The sequence below is a fragment of the Gallinula chloropus genome, assembly GCF_964237585.1.
Source record: "Gallinula chloropus genome assembly, chromosome: 9".
Lineage (NCBI taxonomy): Eukaryota > Metazoa > Chordata > Aves > Gruiformes > Rallidae > Gallinula > Gallinula chloropus.
Genome location: NC_140094.1, coordinates 22,517,768 through 22,537,343, shown reverse-complemented (window position 1 = coordinate 22,537,343; position 19,576 = coordinate 22,517,768). Strand labels below are relative to the sequence as shown.

At 40.6% G+C, this 19,576-nt stretch overlaps 1 protein-coding gene across 2 annotated transcripts in view; it reads right to left on the bottom strand.

The window, feature by feature from the left end:
* TJP1 (tight junction protein 1) overlaps positions 1 to 18,962 on the bottom strand; it is a gene marked incomplete at its 5' end in the record, with an annotated part of 154,940 nt that extends 135,978 nt beyond the window's left edge. For both annotated transcript variants that reach the window (XM_084268046.1, XM_084268047.1), the window contains 2 exons: positions 10,514 to 10,646; positions 18,796 to 18,962. In XM_084268046.1, coding sequence (XP_084124172.1) covers positions 10,514 to 10,646; positions 18,796 to 18,962 — 300 coding nt within the window. The remainder of the gene's footprint in view (positions 1 to 10,513; positions 10,647 to 18,795) is intronic.
* Between the last annotated feature and the right edge of the window lie 614 nt (positions 18,963 to 19,576).

The following is a 19,576-nucleotide window of genomic DNA, read 5'->3' as shown; positions in this document are numbered from 1 at the left end:
GCTTTCTGTGTACCTGATTCGGTAGTAATCACCCAGGTATCCAAAACTATTTTGTTATACTGCTCAAAACTGTTGACAGGGAATGTAGAGGAAACACTATATGCAGTTACTGGAAGGATCTTTCAGTAAGGTGGTGCAATATGAGAAAGCCTGTTGTAGGCCACCCCTACCTCACCCATCAGGTAAGAGAAAGGAAAAGCCATGTATTTCTCTGGTTATGCAAACACTGGTAGACAACCAAGTCAAACTTGGTTAATTTGGTCAAGCAAGTTTCACAGGTATCATATGTTTAAGAATAAAAGAATACAGACAGCATATCCAGATAAATATTGTGAAAAGCTTTCGCACAGCTGCTCCATTTGGGAGTTCACATCCCTATCTTGTTAGAGTAAATGGATCACGATTTCACAACGCAGTGTTCAACTGTCCACGTGTAAAAAATACACCTACAAAAAGTGCAGCTGAAGCACTGCCTAGGCACTTCAAGCAGCATGCAGCTAAATTTGCAATCATCTTAGTCTACATTCATCAGAGTCACGTCTAAGAATAAGACACAATGGTTTTCTAAGAGGGGAGAAAAAAAAAAGTGCTTTTAGTTAGGTTATGTTGCATGATTTCCGTGTTACCCAGGACTATGTGACTTCACACTACATTCCCTGTACCCAAAAAACTGCAACAAACCTCCCTGACAAAATCAGAGTGCTCAGACTTCAGCATTGACTATTCCTAACTCAACTTCTGAGCAGGTTCAGAATACACACTCCGATTTCTGAACATCTGGGCAGCTCCCAGAGTTTATCTTCTCTTTGCTGATTTTCCCCCTTCTTTCTTATTACCAACCTTTCAGCCCCCTTCCCCTGGGCTGTCCTCAAGGGCAATGAAAGGCAGCACAGTATACAGCTAGAGGAGTATCAGAAGTTAAATGTCAAATCTTCATAAAAATACAGTTATTATTTGCTTCCCAGCCATGCAGTGGCATTCACCACAGTGAGAATAGGATATGTACTTTTCAAATTCTCTAGCTCTGAGGGGTGCTAGATAAGGATAACGATAGTGCAGCCAAGATTGCTAAATTTATTACAGGAGCCTGTGATCCCAATAGTATATTGCTAATAACAGTGCCAAATATCCAAAGGCAGCTGCTCTTTAGAGGTTATCCAGTCCTGCATGCTCCCTCACAGAATACCGCAGAGCAATAAGCAAAAGCATATTATACCAGTGGGAGAAGCAAGCTGCTCTTCTTAGATATAGATGGGCAACAAACATCCAATATTTCTTTGAAAAAATCAAGGAAAACTGTGCCAGAGGACAAAAGGACATCTGTGCCAAAAGAAACCAGAACCTCTGCAAACTGGAAGTGTCTTTGTTGCTGCAAGAATGATGAGCCAGCCCACGCTAACTGCCCTCTGCCATTAATGCATTCCAACTCTATCTTCAGGCTAAGCACAGCTGATAAACAATTTGTTTTCCATTCACAGCCCCAAATTTCAAAATTAAAAAATTTCTTTGGACTAAAAAAATCCAACGATCTCCTAGAAGTTTACTACAACGTTTCTGCAGATTGATGCAGTGTGATTTCCAAGGCACTTACAATCAGTCTTCTTTATTTCACTCAGCAAGAAGACTTAGGTGCAGGGTGGATTGTATTTAATTTTCAACTTTCCATGCATAGAACTATATTCCCATTACTTCAACAACATTTTCTTTCTTTTAATGTTTTCCCAGTGACTGCAGCAGAACCTTATGCTACAGCCCATATTTCAAATTTGTTTCTGACTGCTGAGAGCATCCTGTCAATTCCTCTACATTAGTACTGGCGCATCCTCTTACAATAAACCATCTGCTAAAGGCAAATTCCTTTGTTCCCTGCCTGGGCACGCTGCTCAGCCACTCGGATGGCAAAGATGGGGAAAGGTCTAGATGGAGAATGATTTGGAATGCTGAAGAAGGATTTAAAAAGGGCATTATTTTCCTTGAGTGATAAACAACAAATTCCCAAGCAGCCACCATGACTTCTAGAGAGCAAAGAAAGAGAGTTGGTAAAAGCAGACCTTGACAGGGTGACAATGACATTTTACAACTGCTGTTGAAGGACTGCCTGCTTAGGGTCAGGCCCTGCTCCTGGAGACGCTTGCTACTGGCAGAGACGGTGTAATTTGACAGGCAGAGTTTAGTCAACAAAGCTCTAAAATTTATGTAGAGAACACGCTGACAGGAAGAGACCTCAACCAGTAGATCTGCATTAAATGCAATGTGCATGCATGCCTATAGAGATATATTAAACATATATATATTTATTGGTTGATACGATTTATATAGGCAGACAGATGCAACAGCATCTCGATAGCAGCAGATAACCTTGAGCATGGCTGACTTTAAAAAGAGGTATTCTGCAGCTGTTCAGGAACTCAAATTATCTTCTTGTCTCTCTGTGTAACTAACCAGACCTTCTTCAAACTGTATGGAAAGAAAAACAAGCCGGTGCTGTGAAATATCCAAGTCTCTTGGAAGCAATTCTGACTGGAGTATCTAAGTCACAGTTATGGAATACTTTGAATAATATTTTCTTAAGAAAAAGATTAATTTCAAATACCCAAAAGTATTTTGGAGACTTTGCCCTGTTTGCCTCCTCACTTCTCCTTTAACATTCGACCAAGCACATCTCTGAGCCTATCCAAACAGAACTGAGTGTGACTGCAACATCTGCAGACATTTTGTCTGCATCACGTACAGATAAATCCCTACCTGTTCCCCTGGAAAACTCCAGAAGTGCCTGAATACCAAGCTGGCCTGACTGAAATGCTGCTTGTGAGAATACCAACAGATGGGCACTTGAAGAGAATCATACCTAGGGAAAGGCTTGTTTCTTAAAAGCCTTGAAAGCCTGAAGACCTTCACTGTAAGGGTGGCTATTGTGTTCCTGTGTGAGTTATGAAGATACTCTGATTCTTCACATAGATCAATTCCTGTGTTTCATTCAGAAAATACTCTGCTCATTTCCGTGCACAAACAAGTTTTAAGCGTGTGGGGAACAGTGATATTCCCATCCCTAACCAGAAGGGTTCCTGCAGTATTGCCAGGCACAGACCAAGGGATGCTGTTTCTGAGACAGCAATAGAAACAAAGTGCCCGAAGGTCACAGCCACTGTTCCATTTTCTAATGGAAAAAGTGGCAAGAAAAAGTTCTACCCTCACCAATGACTGCGTGCTGAGGCTGTGCTTGCACGATGGTAACATTATTATTTCCATGAAATTATACCTTTGCTGACTTGCCAGTGGTACCCACATCTAGACATGTGTTTTATGACAGAAAACTCCAAGCAGCTTTTGAAAGGGGAAAAAAAAAAACACAACCTTTTTTTTTAAATAGCAAAACCCCCAAATTTTAAACACCTTTAGAATTAATCACTCACAAATTCTAGTTTCCAAAGGGAAACAGTTCTGGTAAAGCCCAAAATTTGGCAAAAGCCAAAATCCCCACAAAACCAAACCCAAGAAAACCCCAACAATCTAATAAAAATATTAATCCAGACATAGTACTAGAATTCTCAGCATATACATTCTAGTGATATAGTTGAAAAGCCATTCACACTGACACTCCTGTTATTTGCTATTTTTAAGCACAAGGCTGGAAGCCTGCAACAGAAATTGTTGCAGTCTTTGTTTCCTCATATATAACCAGTCTGCCTCTCTTTGAGCACAACACTGGAGAAAGGTCAAACAAATAAAATCTATCAATAACAGGAAAACAGATTTGAGCAATATAATCTTACCTGCTACTCTAGAAATAAATCAGTGAAGAATTTCTGGCACAAAAGATAAATGCATTTAGACTCAAAACCAGTTTAAAGTCATCCAAATAAAATTCTTCTAGAAATAATTTATTACATAAATATGTAACACCTAACAAAATGTTAAGGTATCTAATCTATAACAAGAAACCTTGACTGTCAGAAAAAACAGAGACTGGCATTTACCTGAAGAAGCTTACATGAATGTTATTCTTTTCCCTGAGTCATCCCACTAAATTACTTTTACACAACATTGATCATCATGTGGATGCAAACAGAATCCAGTTCAGAAATAAAGGCATTCAAGGGAGCTCACAGAGGTACCTCAAAACCAGAGATAGATATGATACCACCTCTGTTCCCCTGGACCCCTGGGCTACTTGATGGACAAACAATTGGACCTTCAGGCTGCTTGGGGCTTCAGTTCACTGGGAGGTAACTGCAAGTGCACTGTAATATTGAGACTGAATACATCACTACCACACAAAGGGATCTGATATTATATAACTTAAAGACAAACTACATGATGACCTACATATCTTTGACATTTTTTAAGAAATGAGAGACCTGACAAGTCACAATCATATGCAAGGATGGTGGTGCTGAGGTAACAAATCTAATACATGCCGGAGTATTTCAGCATAGCTCTATCTGCCCAATTCATAATACCTGAGAAAACATAACCTAAAAAATGTACTCAAAAGTATATTCCTAATTCAAATTAAATGCAAACCCAGTTGCCAGTATTATGACAACTATGGAGTTAGTATCTTTGGTAGATTTAAATTGTAGAGCTGAATTTATTCAGAAACATAAATCAATCAGTTTGAATCAATTCAGAAACACATATCAAGGTCGATCACAATTTAGAATTTAGCAAGTTAAATTACTTGTTCATTTATGGTTAACATCCTTTGGTTAATCTTAAGGCTGCACAAGCTTCACCTATTATTATGCTTCAGACATAATAATTTGTCTCGACATTTAGAATAGTTCTTACATAAAACTTTGGATTTGTTTTTAAATAAAAAGCAAGATGACAGAATAAACAATGCTGAAAATATACTCCTCTTTCCCAGAGGAATTGTAGTCATGAATCAAAAGCCTGATGCTTCTTCTCTTTCCATCAGTATTATAGCTCAAAAGTGGTTTCAATTTTTATTTTTCTATGATTTTTTTTCTCTGTATTTAACACTATTAAACCAGTAATATATGGTTTCCTGCATTGCCTTCTACATATTCGACCAACAAAATGCAAACAGAAGATGTGAAATACCTTCATTTCATTAACTGTAAAGTATGTAACTGTTTAAATAAAATTATCTCCGATAAAACAATCTGGCCAAACCCGGCTCTACTGTGTAAGGTCAGTGCTGTGTTCATATATCATCAGTAGACTAAATCATTATTATAAATGAGTCACAGTACAGCAACAATTTCATGAAGAAAGTCTAACCTACTGTAGAGGATTTAATTCTCAGAAACAGCTGCATAACAACCACACTTCTCTGAACAGCAACAAATTAAGGGCATCCACAAGACTCCAGCTGTGCTAATGAATTCTTCTATCCTCATCTACAGAGATGATCAAAATACCTGCAGGACTTTTGAAAGAATATCAGTGTTCTCTCTTCATCCTAAGAAGTAACTCTGATACATAGCATTTGAGTTATTGTTCATTTCTCATTCCACTAGTTCTACAAACACATATTCCAATTAAAATATTCAGCAGGAAAAATCAAGATAAATAAAAGCATAAAACCAGGAAAATTTTATTTTAGAAAAATCAAACTACAGAATAATATCTACTACTTTAGAATTCATTTACAGAACAATATAAAAGGAAGATGAGTTTGGGGTAGATTAAATAAAATAGAGACCGCAATAAATCCATACTCTTCAGTACAAACTAGCTGCCTGACTCAGCAGCATGCTCTACCAACTAGTTAAGCAGTGCAGCAGAGCATCCTGTTTTGATCACTAGATATTTTTCACTGGGGGAGTGGAGCAGCAATTACCCAACACGCTGGTAATGACATTTCAAACAGCAAATTCATGCTTCGCCCTGCCATAGGCTTTAAAATTCCACCAAATAGACTGAGGAAGTGAAATAAGGATATCACCACAAACTTCCATGGAAGTTAATCACTAAAGCCCCTAAACAGCCTTGAAACTTCATTACCTATTATAAGGCAGGTGAAACTCCTAGTAACAACACCCAGTAAAATAGTGTACAGCTGCTCTCAGAGCATCCCGGTGCACACAGAGCATGCTGGGCACACACATATCCCCACAAAGAGCATGTGAGGTCAATCACTCCATCCTGCTAATGAGAGTAGGCAAGCACAGAGAGAAATAGCTTCCACATCTCCTCTGCAAGGAAGCATGCAAAATATCATACCCATTCATTGGCATAATACTTACTAACAGCGAAATAAAAATTAATATTACAGAGGAATACATGAATCCCCTGTCTCAAAAAGGCAATTATGAGTTAGGCAAGTGGCACTCTCTGATTAGCTCTTCCCGAGTTCCCTCTTTCATTTGGTTGTGCCTTTTGACAGAGCTTTATTCAGACTGCCCTTTGTACTTAGCTGTGTCTCTTTCCTCCTCTTTGGAGTGATCTCCTGCCCTGCTGTGTTAGTTTTGTATTTTGCATGCTGACATCCACTGACCTCTCAAGTAGCAGCACACAGAAATTCTAACCAAATTCACCTCACTGTCAGTACCTGGTGAGAAGAGACCAAAAAAACACATCTGAAAAAGGTAAGACTAGAAAAGAATGGAGCAGGGAATAAAGACCATAAAAAGACTTGGCATTTCTCTAACATGCTGCAAAATTATTGCTTGGATTTCCATGCCAGTGCAAGTGGAAGTACAGCGGAGATTACGACTGTAGGTTAACTGAAACCTTGCTGTGTGCATGTTTACTGAGAGCAGGCAAGCACCAGCTGCCTCCAGAAAAAATCCAGAACTGGACTTGTTCATATTGTAGCTGCAGTGCTCTCATTTCTGAGGAGAGCTTCTTCCACAAGGGCTGACTTTAGCAGGGAAGTGTTACGGACGTATTCCTTTAAACATCCAGCTTCCAAGAAGCTGATTTTAGTAACTTCTCAAGTCCAGTCAAAGAGTTACTATACTGAAAATGAAAGAGATCAGACATTCTGTCTCCAGCACAGTTCATAAGAAGAGCTCCTGATAAATGCTTTCAACAAATTCTCCATTGTCATCATTCCCAAAAGAAACATCACCCGTCTCACAGGGAGAGAAGGGAAAAATGTCTCTGCATCCACATGCTGTAGGGATGGAGAATGTTTGGAATGCTATGAGCCACACACAAAATTGGTCGTATGGTCAGTACCCACAAGATCCATTCATACACCTCAGAGCTGCCATACGGAATCCCAAGGTACTTACACACAACTGAGGCTGACCACTCCACAGCAGCCCCAGTGCTCTGTCACGTAGGGCAGTTCCAAAATGCACCTGCATCCCAACATGACCTTCAGAAGCCCTAGCACCAGTGCAGTGCTTGAACAGCTTGAGAGCCATATGCAGCTAAAGAATCAAAGGTTAGTCACATCTTACCTATTGTTATAAATAGATTGTAAGGTCCTTGGGAGTAAAAAATTTGTGTTTGCACCATGCCTAATACAACAAAATCTCTGCCGATGAATTGGACTCAGAAGTGCTACTGCTACACAGGGTAACTTCTGCAAAGCCTGAGTTTGTTTCAGTGCAACAAACACTAAAATATGGATGTAACAGGCTCACTCTACAGGGTAGTATGTATTCCACATCTTTCTCTGGGAGCGGATAATCCTGTTCGTTCTCTTTTCCCTCAAGTTTTCTGCAATGTGTAGTAGTTCTGCAACATTTCTGGGTTGCAGATAACCATTTACCAACATTCAACAAAAAACACAGACTTTTGTTTTATACATACCACTAAAGCTGAGTATTTCAAGGGCTAATATCTGGGTAAGCATAGCATGATGACACTCATTAACTGAAGGGCAATAAAACAGATTTTATTTAGATTGTGGGAACAGGTTCTGATCTATGTGGTAGCACTAATACACAGAGAGGATAAAGAAAAAAAAAAGGATGTAAGAAGTTGAAGACACATACATGCTTAAAGGGAGCTGCAGCATTATCACCCTGTGGCTTAACATTATTTCACTCCTTTATCTTCTCGCTTGCTGTCTTAGCAAAGGGGTAATGAGCGGCATCACCATTACAAACCCCAGGATCATCCACTTAAGACAGCTGAGGTGTCACTAAGAAATAAACCCCTGATTTTGTCAACAATCCTGCAGACTCCCTCCACTTGTAATCAGGGAGAATTTATACCTCCTCGAGGGATGTTAAGGATGCTACAGTGGGAGCCAGCTATGGGATGGTAACAAAGGTAGGAGATAGGCCAACCAGGAGTCATGCGCTTCGACCGTCTCACAGCTGCCTGAGGCTTCCAGTAAGTCATTGCAGCAGCAGGCCATCCAACAATGAGATCTTAGGTAGATCATCCATATTAAGAGCCACAGATATAACTAAAAGCCATTGGAAAACACTAAACTTGGTCACAACCCTCTGCAGGCGCCTGGGGTATTCCATCCAAGGCACTCTTTGGCCTCTGTCAGAGCTTTACACGTGCAACAGGCCCTTCTCTGGTTATCCCCGCTCTTGCAAAGAATAACCCTGGGTTTTGATGAGCCTCCCAGCTTAATGCAGTTCCCACAACTTATTCCCTGCCACAGCTGAAGACACAGCAAGCTAGTAAATACAGTATTTTCACAGTAAATTAATAAATACAGTATTTCCATGTATTCCATTTTTGTATGTGCATACTGCATGGAAATCCAGAACTTTCCCACTAGGGACATATTTCTTCACATTTGGAGGAAAGAAAGCATAGGGGCTTTTTTTCCTGCCTTTCTGCTATTAGGATGTATCCTCAGTAAGAATTTACTTAGTGATAGGGAACGGAACATTTACCAAAAACCATCAGTTTGAAAAACAACTTTGCAAAAGTTCTATGGCATGCAAGATTTCTTTTTATCCTTGGCTATAATCTCTTTTTCTTTGAAGGCCCCAAGAGTAGAGACAGATTTAGATAAAACTCCTTAATAGGACCACACAGTTGAAGACCCATATAGCACAAGCTAAAATTATTGTTTCAGTAATTTCACTCCCTGAGGCAATTTTTAACCTTCACTAAGGTAATGATTACACCAGTATCACTGCTGTGACAACAGTTTGCACAGACACACCAAAACTAGCTTTAAATGTGGCAGCATGAGTAACTGACACACAGGCTCACAGCACACATCTTCCCAGCTGCGGGACCCATCACTGCAGTACCTGCAGTGCTACAAGTATCCGGACACCACACAATACACTAAAAGTCCAGTCCTTGCTACTCATTTCATTACTTCCTCAAACAGCAAACAACAAGCTCTTTGTCTTAAAAATAGCACTGCAAGTCTTTGTAACTGCAAAGAAAACAGTCTTAAGAAAAAAATACCAATTATGCTATTGGCATCATCTGCAAGTAACAGCACACCGAATGGCACAGCATACTCACACCACGGTTTTACTTTAGACGAGGATGTTTCCCCAAGTTGCATCTGAACCTTCCAGTTAGATTGTTTATATTGCCATGTAACGCCAGACAATTTTGCCATGTCACTATTGAGCTGGAAATTCTTAAGACAGGTCTTATTTCCTATCTACCTCTTTCATCCTCGTATTTAATAACTGCTTTACAATTCAACATATTATTTGACATTATTTTAGCATTTGAAATCTACATGACATTAATTTACCAGGATATAATTTGGTTTGGTCACATTTCCTCCAGGCAGCTTGAGAGGTGTAGCTGTGGATGTTTTTTCAGCAAACAATTTATGAAAACATACCATGTTCAGGATTAACTCTACTATTTTGTAAACATCACAAAGAGAAGGAAATCTACCTTCATGCCCAATACTCTTTCATCTTAACAGTTTTTTTCTTCCATTATTTGAATGTAAACAGCTCCTCCTAAATTACAAGCTTTGTAGAACTCTTTTCCAGGTCTTCCTCAATTCAGGTAAATCTCTAAAGCGTCACCTACAAAAACTCTTTGAAACCACGATTGAATTTTCTGGAAATATGAACCAAATATATCTACACCTTAACCAAAGAGAAAACAAAATACTTCTGCCAGTCCTGCTTAACTGTAGTAAGACATCGTCACGATACTAGCTTTTAAGGGCTATAAGAATCCACATCTTTTAGGAATGCTTATTTCTTTTTCTAGTTTTGTACTGTAGCCATATATACCTAAAATAATTGGGGTTGCTTGTAAAAAACAATCTATTTTACTTCAAAAGCAACTTTCAAAGTCTAAATATAAAAACAGAACTTGAAAACATCTTTCATTTTTCATATCTACTCTATTTCCAGTTCAATTCTTCATCTTAAGCAGGCCATAATATTAGAACCTGACATTACAATTTATATCTTATGGTTGCTGAAGAACAAAAACATAGTTATGCATCACTAATTATAAAAGCAACAGCATTGTTCCTAACATTTGGCAGTGTAGAACTGCAATTACAACATCATTAAGAACAACACCTTTTCTAATTCTGACAGAGAGATCAACTCAAGTGGAACAACTGCTTTATTAGCAAGATTCTCCTAGCTTCACACAGGATAAAGGTAAAAGGTATGGCACTTACAGTGAATTCACAGAAATCAATGCTGTCGAGACTTTTGCTTCTGTGTATTCTCCCTTTTATTCTTCTTAGAGAGGGCTTTCCCTGACTTACACTACAGGTAGCACCATTGGGATTTTCAGAAGATGGAGTTACCCTGTCAAAAAAAAAAAAGAAAGACAGCCACGTGTCAGACAAAGAATATCTGTTTCTATTGAATGCATTTGCTTAAGGTAAAAAATTACAAAAGAAGAAACATTGCCATGCTATACAAAGAAGGAATGCCATTTTAAGTTTTAGTTTTCAACCAGTAAGCCCCAAAATACGACAACAGAAGTATGTAGAAATCAAGCTTCCATCAAGTCCATCACTGCTTGCAGATTTAATCAAAAACACACCACAGTCATCGTTTCTGTACCAAAGTGAGAAGTGTCCGGAAAAAAGACAGATCACAGGAAAACACATTCAACTCTTGAAAAACTAAAAGGAGTATTTTTTCTCTATTAATTCAGTGAAAAACTGAGTCCTGCAATATACATTGATGACTGTCAGTTAAATCAGCAGGAGCCTGGCAGTATTTGGCTTTTGACCTTTTCCAGTTTGAGTGCTAATGGTGCTTCAGCTGTTCTACCAATGAATAATGATGCCCCATAATGAAATTAATATCATCTGCTAAAATTACAGGGGTAATACATGAAGTAACTACACTTGGTAAGGTTGTCCATCACACTGCAGTCTACACACAGTCTTAAGGGAGTTCGTAGCTAAAATATTTTGAGTAAGCAGTCTGCATTTCAAGGAGTTAGTTGGAAGTTGCTACTGAGTAGAAGTGGGATTAACAATTAACCAAATGTATTCAGGTTTGTGAGATCAATATTCTAAATGCAAAAGAGTCCCTATTTACTCTGACATCAGAAAAACTACATTCCAGCAAATATGATCACCAAGAGTCACCTAAAACCATAACATCCTTAATGTGCAGATTTACACTTACTTCGTATGATTTCTCAACTGCAGCCATAAAAGACTTAAAAAAAGAACTTAAATGAGAAATAATATGTGTCTTTTTTCATTTCTGAAGACTCTGGACAGCAGTTCAGTCTTTTTCTCTGTAGCCATTAAGACTCCTCTCACAAAAAAGAAGTGCATGTTTTACTTATGACTAATGGCTTTTGTATGTACACAAATGTTTGTACAAAAAAGAGAGATGGAGGTGTCTTATACAAACACATCACCAAAACAGGACATCACATAGAGTGGTGCACATTGACACCTGAAATACAGAATTCAAAGTACAAAATACAGTCAGTAACCACTGGCTGAATACACTTGTTGGAGTAGTCAGACTCCTAGGGCTACACAGCTTCGTGGTCAGGATAAAAGGTGCAAATTCATGTTTGAGGGATGCTAAGGAGATGAAAAAGTTGCAGGAGCCAAACTTTAAAATTAAAAGAGGTGCTATTTCATTACCTATTACTTGGGTCAATAAATCTTCCTATGCACCTGCAGTCAATTAACTGCTTGGTACACTAGACTTCGTTATACTGAATAGAAAATGCAGCAATAAGCTGCATTTGGCTTTTCTTAATTTTGAACTATACTTTAATTTCAAACCACTTATTCTAAGGAGCTACCTATAAACATGCATTTCTTTAAGCTGAAAGTCTTTTCATGATTTCTGACACTAAGAAGTCTCTATTCAAAAGTAAGAAAAGTCTTACATGAAAGAAAAACAAGTGAAAAAAAATGGGCTTCTCTGTTACCTAGTTTTAACAAAGAAATAAATTAATGGTATATTTTGAAGGCTCATCCACATGGGAGCTCCCACTCCGTAAAGACACTCAAAAAAAAGAAACTTGCTGCCTCAAAAACCATCCATCATTTAATTCTGATGGAGAATAAATACATTGCAGCTATTACTTTTTAGTTTCTAAGACTCAGAAAAATACTTTTAAAATCATATTTAAAGATCAAAATATAATTTTCTGGGAAGAAATATCACAACTGAAAGATTCCTTTCAGTCCTTTATAAAATCATTAATTTCTAGGTATCCTTACAAGAAAATAAAGCTTTATTTAACCAACAAATCCAAACAAAATAATTTCTGGATGTCTGGAAGCTCTGCACTCCATTGTGCACCAAAGGAAGGATATGAGGCAAGACAGCCATATTTATAGAATCATGGGGGTTCGACTCTACAGTTGATGAGAAACACTGGGACAGATGCAAGGAAATTGATGATCAGCTTCTCCAGTGCCTCTGCTACTCCTACAGTTTTAGCGAAGAGCAGCAGTAACAGACTTGAGCCAGACTTGGAGCTATTTCACCCCACCTTCTCAGAACGCTGCAGCAGTGATGGAGCGCTCAAGAACCTGTTTCCAGATACTGCAACAGTACTGCAACAGGAACCCTTTCAAGTACGAGAAATTTCCACAGGGAGTACAAGTCAATAGTTAAGACTATTAAGTCGCAAGAAAAACACGAGCATCTGCTTCAGTAAGTCCAAATTCATGGCCAAGGCCAAAAGTTTTTGTGTTTGACTTCAAACTAAGTTATTAAACAGATCTGGAAAACAGCTTTTTTAAGTCCTTCTCACTTTTGATTCTCTTGTAGTGTTCTCAAAGTGTTCATTATAATCAGAGTTTGTCCTTTCTAAATGAATATAAAAAAAACAGTTCTATGGTTCTGGCATCTGAACCTTACCTTTAAAAAAAAATAATTAATACTAACAATCTGATGATCTCATCTTTTATTTGTATTGCTAAATTAATAGAAAATTAGCAAGAGAGTTGCTAAGTCTCTGGCAGTAGTACCTGCATCACGGGTGCAGAAGAATTATCACAGGTTAAAGCAGGAAGATTTTTGACATGTCTGCAGCTCATCAACTAGAGACAAGTCCTCTTGAATCAAAGCCTACCAATGGTCACGGCAATCTAGAGCTTTAACAAATAGAACAGCATCAAGATCCTTGAAGGAAGTGAACGATTCTGGACGCCTTGTTTGAAATGTGCTGTTCCTGTGCACAGAATATGTTTAATATTCTGGAAAGGTAACACCTTTCTAAGGCAACTCATCACGGGAATCTGAAATTAAGTCACCCTAATTCATGATCCTTTGGAAATTTTAGTCAAGTAAAATTGAACCATTCTGTAAATCTCACCTGGAGCCCAAAGCCCTGATTTATTGTCCACAATTCTTACAACAGTTTCCTTGACCTTGACTGGTTCCTGATCATATATCAGATTACATAACCGTGACTCTAAATTATTTCTCTAGTTTGTAAAATAAGCAAATAAGCAAAAACCTGAAACTTTCAATATCTGTATTCCCCTGATGAACACACTAGCCTAGAAAAATACTATGCAACAGTGACTTCAAGGTGCAGCATCTCATCAAGGGCCAACAACTTCCAACACAATGCATGTAACCTATTTATATTCTATTTATACATAATTACTATTTATAACAACCTTCAATATTACATGTTTTACAGCTGAATTTTGCCTGAAATGGCTAACGTTACTTTCTAGGCGGATCAGTTAGACTGAACATATTTCAAGAAAATAAAAAATGTTGTTCTTGTTTAGAGATCAGAGTTCTGAACAATATTATAAAAGACATCAGAATATTTCTAAAAAGAAGTCTTGAAATGTCACATTTTCTATATTTGTTTTCCAAGTGTAGCATGCTAGAGTTAATGCAGAGGAGACAAGTTTTTTGACAACTATGTAACCTCAACAAGACTTACAACAGTGACATAGCTATTAAGTTTTCCATATACTGCAAATTGTCTGCCTGTCTTGCAAAAAAAGCATTAGGTGCTTAGAGCAAATTTATTATTAACTATTGTAATAGATGGTTTCAGAGCATTAAGTCAAACTTCTTAGAAGCTTCTGCCTCTAGAAGTTTCACAGGTCTCAGCTGAGAGATGTATGAAACTTCCATCATTCCATGTCCTTCCATCAGAAGTCAGGCTTCCTCAGTACTATTAAAAAACGAGGCCATTAGCTGGACTCAGCTGTGAGGAACATGCTTTCTGCCTCAAACACAAGGGTGAAGAAGCTGAAACTTAGCCCCACTGATCAGACTGGGAGACCTAACAGTTATTAGTTTCCCAATATTAATGTTTGATTCAAAGAAAAAACAAAACCAAATCTGAAACAATGACTAGTAACACTGAGCAGTCAGCTGCTACGGTAAATTCTTGTGCACCTCTGCAAGTATCTTCTGTTCTAAGCACAGTATCCTGCCTTCATCAGGAAAAAAGGTACTGATCAATTGGCACCATGAATAAATCCTTACAATGGGCTGAAGTGAAATTGTTATCCTCACTTCAAACAACTATTAACAAGAACCAGTAATCAAAAATGGAAAACATCCATTCTGGTGATCTCTATTTTTCCATATACTCCTAGATAGACACTCAAGAGGTTCAATCTTTGATGCTTTCTTCTCCTAAACTGTCATTTTTCATTATTTGACTATTCTAAATATGGGTCTACATAGAACATAAACAATGGCATTTTTCTCCCTAGAGATGCTTCTAATGATAAAACAGGCATTCTTTATTATAAGCCTGGACTTCTGCAGCCAAGCCTCAGCCTGGATAAAAAGACTCTGAGTTAACAAAGCTTTTAGATTGGTACTTAATTCCAGACATGCTGGTCACTCCTCCCTGATTTCAAACCAGTTAACTCTTGTGCTTGCAAATAAATGTGCCTGTGCAACCCCTTACAAGCACAAGTCATCGCTTAACATCCTGTCTGGGTATCACACGTTCTTTTAACAATACCACCCAACAGGGGAATTGGATCCTGCCAAAACCCAGTCTGTACTGCACTGCATCCACATTCTTTTCTGCAACCTAGATCACCTCAGACAACTACCAACCATTCTTAAAGATGTAGGAAATACAAATAGAGAACAAGCTCAGCTATTTCTGTAATATTCTTCACAAGGAAAACGTAACACTAACTGAGCTTTCTGTCCTATTCCCCAGCTCCACACTCCCTTGCGCCCAGGGGAGCATGGGGGCAGTAAGCCAAAGCAGAGCAAAAGGGCTGTAGGAAACAGAGGGGAGTATTAGTGAGAAGAGTTATTAAAGCTGCTAGAAATTATAATCTACATATATAGTTTGCCTTGATTATGTGATTTAGCCTTTCCTATTGTAAGCATTTAGGTTGCACATACCAAGTCTTCAGTAAATATTTACATCAATTTACTGCTTTAAGGTGCTCCTGGGCCACAGTTTCTCTTCAGCACTTCAGCAATTGTTAGTTCCTGCTGCACCGTACCTGTACTAGCAGCAGTGTGGTGGCAGCTTTTACATTCAAACACTGTCCTTCCCAGCAACAACATTAAAAACATCCTACTCATCTCATTTAGATTCCTACATATTAGATTGCAACACCACAGAAATATGGGAGAAGGTCTGAATGAGCAGTTCAGGATTCCAACACCTTCCACCATCACCAAGTCCAAAACTCTTAATGCCCCAAGTAAATCTCATCACACAGTGACCAAAATTAAGTTTCTAGCTCCACCACTTCCCCCTGCAAGCCTGCAGCACAGCTCTCTGCTATTTGTTCAGTTGTTTGTTTTATTCCCAACTAGTTTATACCAATTTATTCTTAACCCATCACGAGACATCAGTGTCCATTTTTTTGTTTTCATTTCTAGTTCTGCCTTCATGCATCATAGAATAGGTCTCACATTTGGGGGCAGGGGTTGAGCAGGAGAAAATTGGAGTGACAGATGCTCTATAAAGAAATAAAACATTGCTGTTACCTTTTTCATTTTCTTTCAGTAGGATTCAGGTGGATTATCTCCAACAACAAAAAGATGAGCATTTTAACCCTTTTTTTATTGAATTATGTCTTTGCTTCCACTTAGGATATGTATTAACACATCAAAGAATTTATAAATCTCATCGGTTAAACAGAATGTTACAAGTTATTTTTAAGGATAAGTAAATAGATTAAAAAGCATCCTCTGATTATAGACTGACTTGACTTATAAATTTTATTTTAGTCTTTTTCAGATTTCCAGTAATACACTACTAGAATAAACTTTTAAGTCTTGGAAATACACACTAATATTGCATTGATTTTAGCCACAGCAACATACTCAGATTTTCTTAAAGCATTATTTGATACAGAGTATGCACAAATAAGAAAAAAAAAACATGACAAAATATCCTTAAGCATTTCTCTAAATGCACCAGAAAAGAGTATTTCACCTACCAGCACAAATTCTATCCATACAGATAATGCCTAATACTATTAAAGTTCACCAAAGAAATGTGACTACATAGCATGTTATGCCTCTAAGAGTATCCCAGAGACATGCTTTCAAATACTCGAGTAAATGATACTTTTCTATGAAATACAAAAAATATTTTTTCTTTAAAGACCTAAGTCAACTAAATCTTCATACAGCATTGCACTGCAGCAACATGATGTCAAGTTGCAAATGTTATGAAATACGATGCTTTCAGTACATATTAGTGGGGACCCACTACATCGTTTTGCAATACCTCAAAAAGCACCAAATCTCACCATGCAATGAGGCAATACAGAGTTGATCTAACTCCAACTTAGATATAAAGTAGGAGCTGAATCAGGTCCTTGCAGACTTACTTTAAAGTAGGCAAATACACTGTAAAATGCCAGCAAAGGAAACATTTCGAAGGAGACAAATGAAATATTAAATGGAACAACTGTTATCATCATATTACCCATAATTAAACTTCTGAAGAGAAGTAACACAGCAGTACGTACACTGCTGCACAAACAGGAGTGGCATTTGAGGACAATAAAAGAGATACAGTACACTTTATGTAACTTATATAATCAAAATCAAACATCCATGACAACATTTTTGTCTAAGACTACATTTGATTTTGTAGTTTACAGTTAGGATGAACAGATTTGCCAAATTGTGTTCTTATCTGCAAGGAAAAGCAAGATTTGGATTTACTGACAGAAAGCTCACTAGTCCCACATTACATTCCCTGAAGCGATGTATTTCCTTGACACTGTCTATGCTAGCTGGCAATGTGGAGGAAAAACAGAAAGACAAAAAGTAAAAATCCCCATTCTGCAGTTCATGTAAGATCTGCTACAACTGCTGCTAGGCAAGATTTCTGTTTGTGAGCTACCTATTTATAAATAAAACGACCTATTGTGCCTTCTGTGGCAATTTCCTTCACTAGGAATGTTTAAGCACAGCGAGGGAAAACCATATGACCATTACCACCTAAACATCCCTCTTGGTCTGTTATAGGTAATAAATTTTCAGTGTTCAGCTTTGCTCATGGTATTTTCCTCCCAGAAAATGCGACTTGACAAGTTTGCAGAGCTCCTAATGATTTGTCCCGACGGTGACACACATCCCACTGCTCCGTCAAGCGAACGGTGGGCTCCTACGAGCCCACGAGTGTATCGCAGTGCCATATGCCTGTCGGTGCCCTACTCACCCACATTACACCATTATACTTCAATACATTTTTCATAACGTGTTGTTGATTCACCCAGAAAAATCAGTTCAGCAGACAGCAAGCACAAAACCAGGGGAAATCAGCTGGGCAAAACGCGGGCTTTAGATAAAAATTACCGTGTATGAACAGCGCTAGCTCTGCTGCTGCCTAACCTATCAGATCCCTATCTGCCTTCTCCCCTTTTCTAAATACACCTGTCAGCAGGGGATGGGGAATTCCGAGCCCGGCCCTCGGCACAGCCCGGGCGGGGAGGAGAATGCGCCAGGGTCGGAGGCAACCCTTGGGCTGTCACGCAGGCGGCAGACCCTGCCGGAGCTGCTCCCGCGCCCCTCAGCCGAAGCTGCCATTGTCGCGCTCTGACAAGCGTCCCGCAGCGATCCCCCTGACTGCGTACGATAGCACCCGCGAGTCGAGATGTGCGGGAGCCACGCGTCCAGCCGCGGACAGCGCCGAGCCGCCTGTCCTCCGGCGGGCCCGAGGGCGGGCGGGCGAGCGAGGCGCGGCGCGGACAGCTCCTCCGGCACCATCGCGCCGCCGCCGCCTCCCGGCGTTTTCCACACGACTGGCGGTGAATTCGCCGGGAACTTTCTGCCCCGGAGCTGCGCGCCGGGAGCCGCAGGCCTGCTCCCGCCCGACCACCCTCGCGGGTCTGGGCGCGGCGCCCCTCCGGCGGCCGTCATGTCCGAGGGGAAGGGAACCCCCCGCCGCCCCGCACGCCCGTCCCGCCGCGGCCCGCGCTCGGCCAGGCGCAGCGCCCCCCGCCCGGCCCGGGCCGCAGTGCCGCCGGCCCCGTTTGTGCCTACTCACCACAGCTTCCTCTTTAAGGGCATCAGACTGCCCCTGTTGGAGGCGGTCACCCCTATGGCCATCTGCAAGACAGTCAGGTATTTCTGATACTTCATTTTGCCGTCGCCCCCCCTGTCCCTGCCTCGTCCCCGCCGCCGCCACCGACAGAGTCTCTCCAGCCGCTGCATGCAATCATCAAATTTTTATTTCCAGGCATCTGCCGTCCCTGCGTCGCGCTTCTTCCCCTCCTCCTCCTCCTCCTGCCGCGCTCCCTCTCTCTGCCCCCCCCCGGCTCACGCTCTCCTCCTCCTCCTGCCGCACTCCCTCTATCTCTGCCCCCAGCTGACGCTCTCCTCCTCCGCCTCCCGCCGCGCTCCCGCTGTCCCTGCTCCAGCTGACGCTCTCCTCCGCCTCCCGCGCTCTGCCCTCCCCCGGGCCCACGCTCCTCTCCTCCTCCTCCCGCTGTCGCACTCCCTTTCTCTCGGCCCCCTGCACCCCGCGCTCTGCCCCCCGGCTCGTCTCCCTCTCCCGTTCCTCGTCTCCACCTCGCTGCGGGGCTCCCCTTCCTCCGCGCCCTGCCGCGCTCCCCGCACCTGCCCCTGACCAGGCTGCTGGACCCGCGGCCGGTCTCCTCCTCACCTGAGCCGTTTCCTGGCGGCCACCTCCTCCCCTCGCTAGGCCCTCGATACTCCGCGGCCTCCCCCTCTGCCCCCTCGCTCCGCAGGCCGGACCGCCAGCGGGGCCGCTCCTCCCCTCGCCCCCGGGGCAAGTAGACCTTTCTCATCACCTCTGCCCGCTACCG